The sequence below is a fragment of the Orbicella franksi genome, chromosome 8 (assembly GCF_964199315.1).
Source record: "Orbicella franksi chromosome 8, jaOrbFran1.1, whole genome shotgun sequence".
Lineage (NCBI taxonomy): Eukaryota > Metazoa > Cnidaria > Anthozoa > Scleractinia > Merulinidae > Orbicella > Orbicella franksi.
Window position 1 is genome coordinate 12938740 of NC_138152.1, and position 17981 is coordinate 12956720.

General features: G+C 38.5%; 1 protein-coding gene and 1 long non-coding RNA gene across 5 annotated transcripts in view; both read left to right on the forward strand.

Moving 5' to 3' along the window:
• The window catches only part of LOC145495409 (uncharacterized), a 56826-nt gene that overhangs the window by 13429 nt on the left and 25416 nt on the right, over window positions 1-17981 (forward strand). The gene's annotated exons all lie outside the window — the stretch shown is intronic.
• LOC145495342 (uncharacterized) lies at window positions 1142-15356 on the forward strand. Of its 4 annotated transcripts, XM_081474941.1 has the most exons (5): window positions 1142-1223; window positions 2752-2814; window positions 3952-8640; window positions 9458-9506; window positions 13650-15356. In XM_081474941.1, the coding sequence occupies exons 3-5, from the start codon at window positions 3995-3997 to the stop codon at window positions 13746-13748; spliced, it is 4794 nt and encodes a 1597-aa protein (XP_081331067.1). In that variant the 5' UTR covers window positions 1142-1223; window positions 2752-2814; window positions 3952-3994; the 3' UTR covers window positions 13749-15356. The 4 variants fall into 4 exon arrangements, with proteins under 4 accessions (XP_081331067.1, XP_081331070.1, XP_081331069.1 ...); XM_081474943.1 differs by lacking the exon at window positions 1142-1223 and having other exon boundaries at window positions 2539-2814; XM_081474944.1 differs by lacking the exons at window positions 9458-9506; window positions 13650-15356 and having other exon boundaries at window positions 3952-9448.

Consider the following 17981-nt stretch of genomic DNA (forward strand, 5'->3'; position numbering starts at 1 on the left):
TTCCCGTTCCCATTCTTTATCCATTCCGTATCCATTCCATATCCGTTCACTATCCATTCTGTACTGTTGTGTTTCCATTTTGTTAGCATTCCATTGGTAACTGTTTTCGAAACTCGTTCAGAAGAACAAGGATTCCGAGAACTCGGTTACAAGAATGTTTCACATTCTCGTACCCATTCTATATCCATTCTGTACCCCTTTGCAAACACGTTCCTTGTTAGCTTTCTCCTGAGCAGTACTGTATGGAATGTCTCTTCGAGTGTTCAACTTGATATTTCACGATTGAGCACTGTGAACAAGTGAGATATAAAGTTGAACACGAGAAGAGAAATTCCATATCTACAAGCAACCATGTAATATTTTGTTTATTATATAAACATACACGTCTGATAATGGCGTTTTTGACAATTTTCCGAAGAATTCTGTTCACCTTCCAAAGAATTCCGAAGATTCTCCAAAAATTGTCAAAAGGCCACACAAACATTTCTGAAGATAACTGAAGATTTCCAAAGATTACCGAAGATTGCTGAAGACTTTTGAGATAGATCGGAAGATGTTGTGATCATACACCAACAAATTTAAGTACAGTTTAAGGGTCAAAGATGATATCAGTGAAGTCAGCAACATCTTCACTCGTGAGGATATGGAAGATACGCCACCAAAGTCCCAGATGTGGTTTCGTGTGAATTTTATGAGTGGTGTATTTCCAGTAAAACACTCTTGTTTATATAATAAGTAACAGCAGTGAAGGAGAATGATCATATGAAAGCTCAAACAATTTAAGATCTACACTGCAAAAAATTTCAAATTGCACTCACCTCAAGGCTGGTGCAATTTTGAGATCCATAGTTCATCATAATCACAGTGTAAATCCTTTATTGTACTCACATCCGTTCAATTACATATACAAACAAAACAGTCTCAGTAAATTTAGGTGAAATTCATTTACTATGGTATAAAATGTACAGCTTGTTTTTCAGTTGTTTATGCTTTAATGACAAATGTATTTAAATGAGAATGTCCAGGCTAATTTCTCCCTTTCATACGGGAAGTCGTATTCAAATAATGTTCATTTGCAATCAGATAAAATAACCAAAACGTGCATTTAATTTTTCAGGACATCCAGTGAGCTGAGTCAAAGCACATATTTGAGAGATGAGAAGAATTCAAGCCATTGAATGGTTTCCATGACTTAAGAGTGTGAGAAAACCAGGCAGAACCAGGTAGGAGGTGATGTAAGTCAAATCTCCAGTTTCGCTCAAACTTGGCACACATTTTAGGTTAAGTGAGCAAATCAGATTACGGTATGGCAAAAAAATTTGCTACTTTGCTAATGTTACTCACACAATGGTCCCCTTCCAAAAATGGCTGTTTGTCACTAATTTATGCATGTTTAATTAGCTGTCTTTGGTTTAGTATTTCTACAACAAGAAAGGCCATGTGAAAATGAAATCCACTGGACCATGTTCTAGTATTGTCAGTCTAAAAGCACAGAGAGACAATTTGATTTGTCTGAGGTGCATATTTCATAGTGTCGTGGATAGCCTTTAATTGATGACAAATATCTGCCCTGGGCAACAGCAAATGTGATAATTATTATTCTACCACGGATAGTGAGAGCAATCACTTAAGTTCTCAAAAAGGCCATTGGAAGTTTTGTGAATATTTTCGGAACTTTTTTTTAGGTCTTTGGAATACCAAGCACAGCGTTGCCACAGGCAGGGAAAAGTCAGGGAAAATTAGATTTTATTCAAGGTCAGAAAAACGTCAGGGAGTTTTGTATCAGGTCAGGGAATTTCTAAATCCCGTTCGAAGTCACTGAAAAGTCCGGGGATTTTATCGTAAGGTTGACGCAAAATATTTTGTTTAATGTTTTCGTATAGGCAATTTTATTTTAAAAATTATCTGAGCCGGGTTATTTTTGTTGATTCATGGCCAGAAATATAATCAAATTGCATTAGAGTCAGGGAAAAGTCAGAGAATTTTTTTGTCTCCAGTGGGTGGCAACCGTGAGCACACCACAGCCCAAAAGTAACAGCCTTCGAAGGTACAGTACATGTAACAATCCCCCCATTTAACAATGTTTCCACTCAATGATTAAGATTTAGTTATACATTGTATTGTATCTAATGAACTCAGCTTTCAAGCAATGCAGTGTGGTACAGTAAGTACATACTTATTTTGATCCATTGCATACATGTACTAAGTATACCTTTGCTGTGAGTAATACACTGTAAGCATCACAGGTTGATGAAAGTAATGAATGAAAGAAAAACCACCAGGAAGCAGAATTGGAGGGTTTTTTTTAATAATGTATAAATTATGAACTCACTATCATTGTTGGTAAATTTCTTTCACTATTTTGTTGGTCTATAAAATTAATATCTGTTGTTCCCTTGCACAGAAGGTTTTCAGATTTGAACCTTCACAACACTCTATACACTGTAAATTCTGATGCAGTTTAGCTTAATTAATACCTTCTTAAGTTATGAAGTTTTAATTAATTAGCTTTGGAAACTCTTCTACCATCAGAATTTCTAATGACCTATCCTGGGGTCAAGGTGTCAGGATATTTTCTGGAATCAAACATTGTCAGCAAACAATCTACAATCACTGTTGATAAAATTGGATATTAAACCTACTTTGTACACATTATTTAAGGGTGTGGAAATTAACTAAGGACATAATTATGCAAACTTGATTTTCTGTCTATACTGCCCTGTAGTTTTAATCCATTGTTTTTATCAACAGATGCAGAAAAGAGAAAAAAGCTGACATTTGTAATTGCCTCTGTGGGGACTGAACAGTGGTGAGGTATGCCAAAACGAGCTGGGTTAGCATGTAAGATTGATTTTAAAATAAATTGTTCACTTCACTCTGTAGATATAGGGCACGGTTTAGTTATGGCAATTTACAAGTAAGCAATTTGTACATCAAAATTGTCCTTTGTCTCAGTCAGTAGGACAGTCTGTGTACACCCACTTTCTCTCTTCAAAGAGCAAGACACATTTGTATGTATCTTTAGTCTGTGGGTCTTACTCATTATACATGTAATGTCATGATAAACAGGCTTTATCGCTATTAGTGATATTTGTCAAATGTTAATGTTGCATTGATTTTGATTGAAATCCTGCTCCAAGCTTTCTTATTTATACACAATTGTATACACAATTTATACGTTGAAGAAGTTTGAATTTGCACATTGCCGATAATTCTCTTAGCAATTAATGCATTAACATATTAATTATGGGTCAATCCGCACTACATGTGTAGCAGACAACTTAGGAATTGTCCCTGACAAACTAAAGAGCAAATTTTATCGCGATAATTTCTGTGCAGTAATTTTAATTTGTATGTATCCACACTTGATGTACTGATGCTTTACAGATCTATGAGCACTTTTATGTGCTTGGTTTGGCCATGGGATGCAGGCCATTTTTTTGTTTTTGGGCGGGGGGGGGGGGGCACAGTAAAAAAGACTTTGCATTCTTTGTTTGCTCATAGATACTTTGCCCGGCACTTTGTGCCGATACTTAAATAACAATCCTTATACTACATCGTAAGCCTCACATTCATGTGAAAAATCCTTTGTCTGGAAACATGAGTACAGGGCTAAGGATTTATAAAGTATTGTTTTTCAAACTCAGGCGCCATTTATGAGTGTGTATTGTTTGTGCGTATTGCATCAACTCAGGACTCATTCACATCCTTCAAAAGCGAATGAGTTCATTTTCGTATCGTGTTGACTGCCATTGGTCGGCCAATTTATTTTTAGACAAAATGTGTTAAGGTAACCCCAAAGGTAAACATGCAAGTTACTCATTTGTCACTCTCATCAGAACCCAGTAACTGGAATTAGTTAGAAAGATCCTTTGAAAAATCACCCTTTACTGTCACAACTTTTGAAGTAACCATAATTATTAACCACAGATACTTTACCTTTGCGTGCAGTTACTAACAGTTGATGGACTAAAGCTGCACGCTTCAGATTTCAATGGCGGCTGCATCTCCTTCACCCCTGGCGGCCTCTACTGAGACAACAAATGGAGTCAAGTTGAGAAGGCTTCTCGTCGATGGTGGAACAACAGTTCTAAGAAAGGTTTTTGATGGCATTCATCCTCCCACAAAACTGGCTGCTAATCTCCATTTGCATAATTCAACTCTAGATGACCTCTTTTCAAGAGGAATCCTTAGTGAGCAGCAGAGAAATCGTCTGTTTCCCCCAGATGGATCCAAACCAGACTCAAAGTCATTTGACATTACTCTGCTTTTTCTTCTGCTGACTGAAATTTGTGGCTTATCCCCCCCTTCCCGCACAGGTTGGAACCACAAGCCTCAGGCAAAAAACAAATCTCTTGCTGCAAACCTTGTTCGTATTAAACTGTTTCGCAATAAGCTCATTCACACTCCTGAAACACGTATTGACTCACGATTGTTTAATGAGCTTTGGAAAGAAATTAGTGGTGTTCTTGTTTCTCTTGGTTTGGACCAGGCGGAGATGAACAGATTGAAAACAGAACGCTGCGGGGAAGAAGATTATCTTGACACTTTGTTTAAATGGGCTGACCGGGAGAAAGAGATCAAGTCAATGTTGGAAGAAGTATGTCAGAGCCAGACTAAAATGCAGAAAGCTGTTGAGACGGTAGGTCAAACCCAACAAGAGCAACAAAAGATACTTCAGCATACAAAGACGGCTGCTGAGACGGTATCTCAGACCCAACAAGAACACCTTAATCTGCTTCAAGATGCCAACGCTAAGTTGGAACAAGCTCATGAAAACCAACAAGGTACTAAATTAAAGCTAGAAACAATACATCAGACCCAAACCAAGACACAAGAAACTGTTGAGAGAGTTTGTCAGACCCAGTTAGAAGACCGTGAAACACTTCAGGATAACAAGTCAAAACTGGGTAAAGTACATCAGACCCAAACCAAGACACAAGAAACTGTTGACAGAGTTCGTCAGACTCAATTAGAAGACCGTGAAACACTTCAATATAGTAAATCAAAACTGGATGAAGTACATCAGACCCAAGAAGAGCATTTCGAAACTTTGCGGCGAGAGGTGAAGCAAGCTGTTCACAGCTCGAAAGACGGAAGAGAGGCAGGGGCAGAAGACCGAGTCCTACAGAATCTTGCCAAGTCAGAGTTCAAAGGAGATATTGAGTATCTTGTGGGACGATATCAGCAAGGCACTCGTGAGTGGGTGTTTAACGAAGTTGAAAACTGGTTAGACGACAGAAATTCTGAAAACCGCGTAATGGTGATCAGTTCAAATGCAGGCATGGGGAAATCAGTCATCTCTGCTGTTATCTGCAAAAGAATGCAAGAAGCTGGCAGACTGGCAGGAAGCCACTTTTGTCAGCATAACAATGCTCGTTACCGAAATCCTCAGTTGATGCTTCAGTCCTTGGCCTGTCACTTGTGCTATGCCTTGCCAGAATACAAACAAGCTCTTGTGAAACAGCTGTCAAGGAATCTGGGTAAAGATCTGAACAACATGGGTGTGGAAGAATTGTTTGCGCTGCTTTTTAAAGAGCCTCTTAGCACTGTAGCTGACCTTGGAAGAAACATGCTCATGGTGATAGATGCTTTAGACGAAAGTGATTACCAAGAACGCAATGAGCTACTTGATGTTCTTGCAAACCATCTTTCCAAGCTTCCACGTTGGATCCGATTCCTTTGTACGACCCGACCAGAGAGGAACATTTCAGACGCTTTAAAACATTTGAAGCCATTTCAACTGGAATCAAATGATGATAAGAATATGGAAGACATCAAGCGTTTCATTGAAAACAGGACACAACATCTAATCAAACCAGAAAAGAGAGGCGCCATTGTTGAAAAGCTCGTCAAAAAGTCTGAAGGGCTGATGCTGTACGCCTATTTTCTTGTTTTATATATTGAAGAGAATAAATCAGTTCTGGACCAGGAAGATCTTGATGATAGCTTGCCATTAGCAATTTCTTCAGCCTATCATTCTTATTTCAAACGACTAGAGAACGAACTTAAGAAGGAACTAGGCGTCAGCGAAGAGAATTTTCTGAACCTTCTTTCTGCTGTTATCGCCTCCAGGGAGCCCATCCCAATTGACTTTGTTTCTAAACTTTTCGGACCCAGTGCCGGTTCACCACTTGCTAGGCGCAAAGTACTTAAAGCTATTAGCAGTGTGTCGTCACTTCTTCCTATTCGTGATGGCTGTCTGCATGTTATTCACAAGTCGGTTAAAGACTGGTTGACAGACACATCTTGTTACGGAGAGCATGACTTCACCATGGATGAGAAGGAAGGCCACCGTATACTTGCAAGCCTCTGTGCCGATGAACTTGATCATCTGAAGGCGAAAGGTGTACCTCATACACAGTTTAGCTCCACAGAGAAGTATGCGCTACGTCATGGTGTACGACACATGTTACAATTAGACGAGAACATGAGATCACAGCGTCTGGAGGAATGTGTACAAACATACGTGACGGACTTGGAGCTTTTATATGCAAAGCTGTGTCTAGACTGTTCAACAGCAGCGGAAGAATTGTTTTGGCTTCAAAGTCAGGAAATTTGTGGAACTCTGTCGGCAAATTGTAAAGATTTACTGAACACTTTGATGCTCCTTTTAAGAAAGCACTTCAGCAGTTTTACAGATCATCCTCATCTAGTTTTCCAAACCTTGCTGAATGAGGGAGGGCCAGTCCTATCTCCTATGGCATCAAACGTGTTACAGAAGAAATACCCTGAAATACCTTACATGGAATTTGTGAACAAGCAAATGCGGCAGGGAGGTGTTCTAGCCCGTTTTCAATGTTCATCCATTGTGGCTTGTTTTGATGTTTCACCACAGTTAGACTACATGGTGTGTGAATGTCGCGACGGAACGATTCAGTTGTGGTCAATCCATACTGGTAAGCTACTATGGACACGTCCTGTGAAGGTAAAGAAACGTTTCTTCCGCAAGTTCAGAGTAAGCAGAGGATCACCATTCTTTTCATTTTACCGCTCAGTAGTTTTTCATCCTACCGAGGAAGTGGTCCTGCCAGGAGTCCTTAGCCATGCCTATGATTTCAACGGAGATCTGAAACCCCTTCTTCCCGAAAGCCATTGCAGTTTCAATGTTTGCTCGATTTCAGGAGACAAGAACACAATGTTAACTGATTGCCCTTACAATTCTAAATGCATCATTTTGTGGAGTCTGAAGAATGGTTCAGAAATTACTCGTATCACCAGAGATGAAGATGTTTTGTCTTTCGCATGGACGCGAGATGGAAAGCTGCTGGCAATTTCTCATTTGAGTGGTCGTATTGCTATCGTTGATGTGGTGGATGGTTTTAGAACACTGGGACAAACCGATCTACCAAACGTATGTGGCATGATTAAGTTTTCGCCTGAATGTCGATCTCTTTTATGTTACCCGTCATCAATGTTTGGCGGTGAGAGCTTCCGTTTGAATATCAATATCACCGAACAACTCCTCTGTCGGGTGGATGATCCTGAAGAACTCTATGTAACCTGGGAATTTGAATCACGTAGCGAGGGTGGATTTTTGTTAGGAGATCCCTTATTGTCACAGTGTGTACTTGAACACGTGCGTAGTGGACTCATTCTATGGATGAAGTTTGGTTTCGTGCTTAATAAGCATACTGTATTGAGGAGTGATGATGATCGCGTAGAAATGTTGAATACTAATGAACAACAGGAAGATGAGAAAAACGCTGCACATACCATCGTTAAACAAATTGTGTTTTCCTTGAGTAGTGAGACCATTTATGTTGTCAGTCGCGATGATGACTTGATAAAAACAACCATAGTAGCGGCTTGGAATGTTTCAAGTACTGAGCTGATTGCAAGAACGATAGTTGACGTTGTACGTTTTCCACGCAATTGTATTTTAGCTGTGAAAGGTGGTGTTTTAATAATTGAAGGAATGGGTACTCTGCAAGTGTGGAATTTTGAATCGTCCAAGTGCGTCCGACGTTGGACCAACATAGGCAGTGTAAAAGAGTTGATTCCTATATCTGAAGAAAGAGTGGCATGTACGACGGAAGAGAATGTGGTGATTATCCTTGATACTACTAGCGGAGAGATCTTGTTGACTATGCAGATTGATCGCACCTCACATTTGCTTGCATGCAGCAGCAAGTTTCAAATTTTAACCAAGGAAAGGCATGGCTTAATTCGTTTGTCGAATCGCGAAACCACGCTCTGGGAAAAGAAACTGCTTCGTTACAATTTTGGACGGTTTTCTCCTGCGGAAACGTTTGTCATCATTTACTCGAAATTGTTTTATAAACCTGTAATATACGTCCTTGATGCAGTTTCAGGAAAAACACTTCACGTTTTAAGAAGTGGAAGTGGTCAGTGGTCATTCTTTGCTTGTGAATTTGTCAGTGACGAGGAGTGTGTTGTCATCTCCGATGCTCACTCAAAACAGTGTCGTGCTCAGCTGTTTAACGTCAAGTCAGGTGACCTGCTGAGTAACCTCCCGTTGAGCAATCTGCGGCTGAGTAACCACCTGAAACCAATGAATTGCTTAGCAGCCTCGCCATGTAAGCGTCTCGTCGCCATTTATGGAATTGACTCTAAACGCGGATACGAACTTATCCAGGTTCGATTGCCTGGAAATGAAGACAGCAGGAAGAGCAAAAGGTAAGCTATTAGCGATAAAAGTCGGACTATCGTGAGATAAGTGTTATTCATAGTAGCGCTTTATAAATAAGGAAAAATGAACAGAACAGTGTAAAACAGTGAAACACTTTATTCTGATTGTCACCCTTTACATTAGCCAGAATGATACGATAGTGGTTTACGTCAAGCTCTCCAGCTGATATCAAGGTAGAATCTTGAGTGTAATTTTGGGATCGGTCGGTGTGAGGGAAACCATTGTTGATTATCTATTGTGTTTGAGTATTGCTTACTGTCTTTTGAATCTTTTTTTTCTTTTTCTTTTGCTTCGTCTCCTGATTGTAAGCAATCCCCTCGCAGGGAAAAAGGAACGTAAATAAATATATATGAAAGTTTGAAGAGCGGAAGTGTTTAAAAATTCACGACACTGCAGCCGAGTGTATTTCCAGTTACTGTTTTTCTTTCCGCGTAGTTCAGCCCTATTTAATTGCCAACTACAACTCTAGTTGTTATTTATCACTGATTCTTGAGAACGTTTAGTCTATCGTCTTACCAAATCTGTCCGCGTTTTTTGATAGCTAATATCCTATAGAAAAGGTAATGGGATATCGGATCTTAATTAGCATAGAATTTTACGATTTCGTTTTTCACTTTTCTCTTTGTTAGCCTGTATTAGGAGTGTGAGAGTCGAATAGCCAGCTGAAATTCAATAATTTTGTGAGCTTCGTGTTTGTTTTTTTTCTTAATTTTCCTCTAATGTTTGGGAATGCCATGGAACACAGTGTGTCGTTTTTAGTATTTTACACAATAACGCTCAAGACCTTTTTTCATCTTTTTGCAGGACTCTCAACCCCGGAAAACACATTAAAGTACAAGTAGGAAAACGAGAGGTTAGCCATTGTCAAACAGACTTTAACATTCCGGTAACCAACCTTAAGTTAAACAGCCAGCCGTCTTAATTGTTCGCGCTCTTTTCGTGGATTTGCTTTCAAAAAGCTAAACTAGCCTAATGACAAGAAAAACATCGGACATGCTTTCGTTCTGATCAAACAAATGTAATTTTATAGTGTGCAACCTGTCGAGCGATATACGCGCGAAATTTGTTGTTTTTGCGAGGCCAAGGACCACACGTATTTCAGCTATGTCGCATCGTTACAGCCTACAATATGTTTCGCGGAAACTTCCTATATTCAGTGAAAAAAAGTTTCTTCTCTCTCTGAAATAGAAGCATGAAAATGCAACATTAAAAATACCTTTTGCGCTCTGAATAGCAATAAAAAGTGTTGAGCACAACAGCTCTTTCATCACTATGCGCCGGGTATTAATAATGGTAATTGAACTGAGTGAAGTGCAATTTGGTTATAAATCATACGCCGAATAACAAAATCGAACGAGCGCGCAGCGCGACTTCGATTTGAAATCACTGGTATGATTTCAGACCAAAATTGTACTCCACTCAGTTCAATTGCCGCTTTATTAGATCCATTTTGAAATCGCACAATTTTATCGCCTTAAATTTGAGATTTTGGTGTATTGTTCCGGTAGCCGGTTAGTTAAAAATAGCGGAACTGGAAATGCCTTTACATCTCATTTAGTATGCAAAACGATGTCACGTGACGAAAACTCATTCGAGCATAACAAAGGAACAAGCAGTTCTAAAGTCAGAACGAAAACAGTCTACTTCATGCATAAAAATTCACTTCTCGTCGCCTGATTTAATGATGGAAGGCCTTCCTTTCTTCTGTGGTTGAGACTGAGACTTCTCGTTGTCTTTGGAGAGGGAATTTGAAGGTGCAGCCTGTGTAATTCTGCTATAGATTTCTTTTGAGTTTTGAAACTCTCTCGAGTGCACAATGCACAGTGGATATAGTTTTTCTCTTTTAAATACCGTTCAATGACACGGTCCATTATTTTAAGGGATTCCAGCTCGTTATCATCTCCGTTTCTTTTTGTGACCTCGACGTAGAACTTTATACTCAGGACCTTGTCAAGTCCTTGCGGCGCCATTTTTTTCAAGATATTTTGAAGATGGCGGGACAAGCAATTGCTTCGGAAGACGTTCGTTCATTCACCGTTTTGTGGAACATGGCGTATTTTGAATACGTTCATTTACAGCGACAGAGCTCTTTCGTTGCTTCGTTTTATTCTACCGGAAACCTCTGAAATCGCGTAATTTTCTGTACTTTTGTGATTCAGTTCGCAAATTAAGATACCTTCCATGTGTAGAATTTAATAAGCTTTGCTTGTTTTAATTTTTTGTCATAAAACGTCGGTCCAGAACAGTTTTGTCCAGCGTACTATGAACCAATTTCTATTGTAGAGTAAAATATTATCACGGAAAATGAGAGCATAGCTAGCACTCGTAAAAGATAATATGTGGTCCCAGAACACTGCGTGTTTGGAACGTATTGTATCACTGTCAACTAAATATGAGTGCTCTTATCATGAAACTTACATCAAATTGCTCCTGAACATTTATGCAATACATCCATTGTTGTATTTCTCGCTTAACCTTCTCTCTATTTTTGTGCTCTCTTAATGCGTAAGGTGAATGGTTCAAATATAAACGTTTCTGAAAGCGGATAATCTCAGGAGTTATGGGGTTTATTGATGGTCTTTTTGCTCCTAAAAGAATATGGGGACCCCCCTTTTTTATTTCAAATTTTAAGTTCTCTTGATATAAGTAGCCAACAGGCAAAGTTTGATAGAAAATCTATTGTGAGTTTTATTTCGATGGAATTACCTTAAAGTAGGTCGTCAGCCTGAAGGAGCTCATAATTGTCTTTTAGAAACTGTCATTAATTAAATTTGTCAATTGTTTTGAAAAAAAAACCAACAAGAAAGGTTTGGCAATAATAGTTGCAAACTTCGCCACACAATGACTTTTTGTCTTTTATTTTCCTGAAATTTTATTTGCTACTTTAAAGTAACCTTGAAATCTGATTGGCTGTCTCATTATTATTGGCTGAGAAAAAAGATGCGATTTAGAGCAAACAATAGTGCGATTCGTGAACAAATCGCACCGCTGAGAGCCAATCAAATTGGCAGTATAGCCAGTGATTTCAAAATGGATTTAATAAAAGAGACAATAGCCTGCAGAACGGGCGGATTAGCGATAAACAAGCGCGTGCGCGTAAAGCGAGAACAGGCTCTAAGCGCCAGGCGAAAAAAATTAAAGCTGTTTTTTTCTTTTTTTTTTTTTTTTGTCTCGCGCTTCGCGCGTGCGGTTATATATCGCGCTTCGGCCCCGCTAATCCGCCTACCTGACGGCTATTGTGTTGTATGTTTTTGGGTAAAGCCCTTGACTCTTACAGTTCCTCTCTCTACGCAGATGTATATAAAAAAGGGTGCCGGTAAATTGAACGCTGAGAATATCCCTCCGATGGACTTAATTTCATTCAGGGTGCAGTAGAAATACTCTTAGTCGCTTCATGCATGGAAAACGGAGATAAGCACTAGCATGATTGGCCACTAAGCTCGAACGCGGACTTTTGCTCAAAATTTGATACGAGCGGATATTACTGAGAGAGTAGTGACCGGCTAGGCAGTATATTTGAAATGAAAACCTAACGAAATATGCATGTTTGCAAAATTCAGCTCAAAAGCTACCTTGGGCATGTGTAAGTACTGCATCCGCTGGCTGTGACTGTTGTCCAAGTAACTTGTGAGATCGCAATTAGGATTTCATTTAGGAGAATTTATATGAAGTAGATTTCTTGCTGTTTCTAGTTGCTTACATTCAATGTATGCTGAATATTGTAATTTTATTTTAGAATTTTACTCTTGTGTTGATAAAGTTCATCTGCAACTCGGCACTATATTGGGTTGACTTCTTGATCTCGGTTAATTTTCCTCTGTTGTCCAGGGGTTTCAATAACAGCCGGTTACCGGCGGTCTACCGCCGCCTGTAGGACCTCTTACCGCCGTCTGTTTGGATTTCATTACTGAAAATAGAAATGATATTAATAAAAAAAAAAAAGCGAATACAACAACAACGACGGCCACTGAAATTTTTAAATGCTACAAAAACGCGGGCAAACTAAACGTTCCAAAGAAATAGCGTCGATCAGTGTTATCACTGTTCATCTCAGGATACCTAAGACATCTGAATGATTTAGTAATATGATTTAATTTTTTCATTATTTTATGAATACTGAATACCTTAATAATGAACCGTGGAAGAATCTATGAAAAGTTGAAAATGAGGTTTGGTTTTGTAAGAATATTAGTAGAAAGAATTTTGTTGTAAAGTTTATCTCATTTCATTTTTTTGTGAAGAGTTAAAAATCAGTTTGTTGCCATGTTGGTACATTTGAATGAGTAGCAGAGAAGTTGTACTACTTTTAAGAAAGGACTTCAAAGAAATTACTGCCTAAGTGGATATCAAGTGTCACTGAGAGATATCTGCCTAGAAAGGTGTTCAAAATGCACCTCTTTCCAAAAAATTAAGAGTTTGTCAAAAAATTCCTGCTTTGTGGTCAATAAAAATACCCATCAACAGCACGCTTTTTGATGCCCAGAATGCTAGAAATCGCATTTCCGAGCTTCTAGATTCCAAATTTTTATTGGGGGGGGGGGGGGGGGCATGCCCCCAGACCCCCTGGTTGTCAGTTAGTCACGTGACGGGTATCCTAAAAGCTTTGTTAAAGGAGCACAGTCACGGTATTTTGAGTTATTTTGGCCTCGTACAAAATTACCTTTAAATTGAAGGAAACCTGAAAATAATAATTTGCTAAGATAGAAAAACACTAAAGAGATAATAATAAACCATAAAGGAACAAGGATGGTCAGTGATGGAGAAGATTAACACGGATTGTACACGATGATGTTGAAAAAATTTAGCCTAAACTTTTCAAGATGCGCAAACCGTAACGTAGCTCTTTTAAATGGTTATTAGAGCCGCTTGCCCGTGTGGTTTGACTAATGTTTTAATAATGTATGTGTTTTGATCGGTCTTTTCCACCTCATTTGTTAGTTTCACACAATTTACATGGACACCCCATGTAATGTATTGATGTGCGTATCTTTTGCAGGTGTGTTCTTGTCGACTGAGTGATGATGGTGATGATGGTGATGATGATGATGATTACAGCAAGCGATGCTTGTTACGAGGGCGTACAACGAGCGAGTAACGCGCACGAATTTCGCGCTTCTCGTTCTACCAAGAAGCACGGCAGGATGGAGTGGATCTTCTTTAGTCCCAGCAAACCGCGCCGTGTCCTGGAGGCTGTCTTGACATTGCTCTTCAAAGAAGAAATTTCTCACGTTCTTTTTTCAATCAACCAAGTTAGTTTCAGTAGTAATATTACAAGATCTAAAGAATGATCGGAAGGTTAGCAAATAGACTTCATTTTGCCGTGCGTCTGTTCAGTTCTAGATACACAGATGACGTCGAAACATGGTGAGAACAAAACAGTTGACTGTCAGACAAAGTACTGTAAAGTAGATAGATTTAGGGAAGTCAAGGTGGCGTACTAACAGGGGCTGAGTACAGAGTCTACAAGCGTGAAACTTACAAAAACCTGTCGTGATCTCGCTGTGAGGGCATTAGCACGAGCACCGGAAGTTGAAATCAAGTCGTGTCCAGCAGTATTCTGCGCGCGTTCGTATCGTTCGTTTGATCCAAAATCTACCTTGCAACTGAACGGACCAAGGATAAAATGGAATCTATTATATTTTGTTATACAGTAACAAAATATCTCAGAGAATTTTATTGTTATCAAACAAGAAACGTTGGTTGTTATTAGTTTTTATAGCAGATTTGTAGAGGAATAAAGCGCAACACAAACTTCAGAATAAGTGCAATAACTTGAAAACGTTAGGAACACAATTTAATTACTACGTGAAAATTGATTCAAAAGAATCATTGTTTGAAGCCGTTTTACGAAGAATGATGCCCGCAGCCATTCAGTTAAGTTCACGTCAAATTATTTTAGACATTTTAATTTTGTAATATTAAAATGGTAATATTTGATAGCTAGTAGGTAGAATTGTTTATTTTCAACGATAAATATGTTTGTTAAACTAGGCTAGGGTGTGGGGTCTAGGGATTCTTTGTAAGTATTAGTTAAGGCCTAATTCGTTGCAGAGTATACATGTAACTTGAACCTAATCATAAGTGTGGACAAGTTTTGAACAGATCTACAAGAATGCTTGCATTATTTTAGTGTGTGACTGGAGGAGATGTCTGAAATTCAGGCTTCTATTTTTCAAGGTTTCATAAAGCGTATAAGAACTAATGTAATATAGATGTTCAAATTAGAGATAACAGTGAAGACTTCGAGCCTCCAACTTCGTACAAAAATAATTTATTTCATGACCACAACATTGTGAAGTAATTGTTTCCTATCATGTCGAATATTTTTTGAAAATATTCAATGTAGCACAGAGTGTGATGATAAGATTATCGGTGTATTGCATTCCTAAAAGCGCATTCGATTTTTTTAATGGAACGTTTTTCAAAGGAAAATATAAAGAAGCGTAGTAATGAGTAATGTACTCATTCAAAAAGTTTAAAGCAGTTTAGAAATCTAAATTTCTATATTTTTTTTTATTCTGTAATCAATTACTGTATCTCAATGTATTGAAAGACAAATGACTTTTCTTCCTGATGAGAAAAGTATGTATTGTAGTTTTATCAGTTGTACAAGTGATGAGAACACTTTAAAACGAAAGACGATGATATTTAAGTCAGCTTAATTGTATCAGGTACACTTTTGTAGTGATCCAGGCAAAATAAACGTGATGTTAATGGTCAGTTCACTATTTCCACATGCTTTACTTAGAGTCCCTGTGGTATGAGTCAAATGTCCATGACTGACATGTACAGGCCCGCAAATGATCCTCAAATTGGGCAGCAAATGATCCCAGGACCGGAACTTATTCCACCGCAAAAAGTTAGGAATGACGTGGGCTCCATGAAAAGTCTATGCATAGATATATATATTTTTAATTATCCTAGATGAAGAAAAGACAGGTACCTCAGTCATAAAAGCAGCAATAAAAAACGTTTAAACATACGCAAAATTCCAAATTGACGTGAATCGGCTGTTTAAATTTTCCGTTTGGGAAAAGCACTGCAAAATAAACATGAATCTTAGACGTTGCCTCTGGTATTTAATAAACAGCTTAGATTATTTCCCTGTACACTTTTTATACCTGCGTCCTTGATAGCCAAGGACTCCCATGAAAGTGAACAAGAGTTCCACGTGGGAGTTACCGCGCAGTTTTCCTCGCTCAGATAGATTCTGAATGCTGTACGAGTAAAGCTGTTGCTTCTGCTCGTGCAATTTTCTTTTTACTGTCAATAATCCCCTCTGTGCCAAAAGAAATGCGAACATGTAGTCAATTCACTTGGGAATTCTCAGTTGTCTCCAAATGCGAGGATATAGTTAACATCCTGTGTTATCATACATCTCAGGCCCCGGACCTCGGGGATGGATACTCCCAGAAAAATCGGATGCGGGTCTGCGGCCCGCTACCCAAAACCCTTACCCTATTTATGACCAAAATCTACGATTTTCCCTGTCCTGTTTATGACCTGACCAAAAATTCGATACCCTATATATGATCTGACCCTAGATCAATAGACTGTTTCAGACCTGCCTTATAATTAATCCCAAGTTCAGACCAATGTTGAAGGAATTGTGAAGGGCTTTTAGTTGATGGTCTTATCGATAATGATGAAAAAGTAGCTTCTTGTAAAAAAAACGCACCCAAAATTATTCCGTACTAGAGTGCAAAACCATACCCTATTTATTACCAAAATGTTCGAAATCGATACCCTATTTATGACCAAAACGGCTGAAAATTCGTACCCTTTTGGACCGTACATACCTATATAGACCAGATAAAAGATAAACTGCCCCTCCACGCGGGAGGGGCCGGGGTGGAGAGAACGAATATAGTCATTTAGGGAAGGACCTAGCTTAACTACAAATTTTAAACACAGGATTTCGTAACGTTGGATATCACTTTTAAAGTTGTGAAATTTGCGTTCAAACCGTTAATACTGTACATTTTGCTAACGTTATCAAAATATTGCATTATTACTGTGACACTCAGAAGAACGTGAAAACCAGAAATATTTATGGAATATTATTGCGTAGCAAGGAAAAAGCCAATTAACCGCGAGAAAATTAAACCGCAGACAGCAGCGCAAATAAACCTTTTTCGCTTATGCGGTTTGTTTTTCCATTACAGACCACGTGATATTCCTAGAGAACTGATCTATTATCCATGTACAGATTATTTATTCATATGCACACGACTATTTGAAAATTTAAAAGGAAGAATTCTCAAGAGTATCATCACATGGTCTGAAATGGGACAGCAAACCGTCCAGTCGAAAAAAGTCTATTAGTTGTTGTTTTGAGTTTTTTTCGCGTCTTGAACTTTATTGTGATTGGTTAGGTACACAATTAACCTTTCAGGATCAAATCAAAGTGTTCACGGCTTTCCGAGTTTCACGGTAATTAAAAAAACATCGATTATATAAATTTTTAATTTGGTGTTCAAATTCCTGAGTCCATGCATTTCCCTCTTTTATTGCGAGGTGACCATTTGCGGTCCGGGATCATTTACGATACAATCTGGGGATCATTTGAAGTCCTGGGATCATTTGCGGTACAATTAAGAGATCATTTGCGGGCCTGTAAACACACCTTATATTCTCAAGAGTTCATTGTCAAGAAGACGCGTGACGAGATAAAAAAAAAAAAACGTCAGCTAATAGATTGTATTGATTTGCCACCAAAATCTCCTAACCATCACATAAGAAATGAATATCAGTCAAGAAGGATAATTTTTATGATTGCCGGGTTTTCTAGCAGTGAAAGAATAAACATTTTGTTGTCCTATGCTCGTGACCACTGAAATTACATATTGTTTACACCCTGAAACATTGTATGGAAAGATTATTACAGACTATAAAGTGATTTTAAGCAAGCAACCGGAACGAAGATTCTGCTGGTATGCGTTGCGTGGATCATTAGTGATCTAATCGGCTTTACATATAAAATGAGGAATACAAAAGCAGAAACCGACACAACGTAGGATGATTTTTTTGAAGCTGTACTAACTCAACTAAAGCCATCCAGGGATCGCCATACAGATTTCCTTTAAGTTATTTTATTATTTTATTTTACCGTCTGCTTATCTTAATTACTCTGTCAATTAGTTTTACGTATTTCTGGTATTACAAAAATATGCTACATAAAAAACACCTCCCAATGCAAAATTCTCATTGTCCCTGAAGAAAGCTGGTTTTGGCCAGTCGCAATATAGTACACCTTCAAAAAATCATCCTACGTTCTGTCGGTTTCTGCTTTTGTATTCTTCATTACTACTGACACTTTTTTGAAACT

What these genes read in the sequence shown, in the direction of transcription:
- LOC145495342 (XM_081474941.1), top strand. Translation starts at nt 3,995, where the DNA reads ATGGCGGCTGCATCTCCTTCACCCCTGGCGGCCTCTACTGAGACAACA. An exon ending in GACAGCAGGAAGAGCAAAAG is followed by an intron (nt 8,641 to 9,457) that starts GTAAGCTATTAG and finishes ATCTTTTTGCAG; the next exon opens with GACTCTCAACCCCGGAAAAC. An exon ending in TACAAGTAGGAAAACGAGAG is followed by an intron (nt 9,507 to 13,649) that starts GTTAGCCATTGT and finishes TATCTTTTGCAG; the next exon opens with GTGTGTTCTTGTCGACTGAG.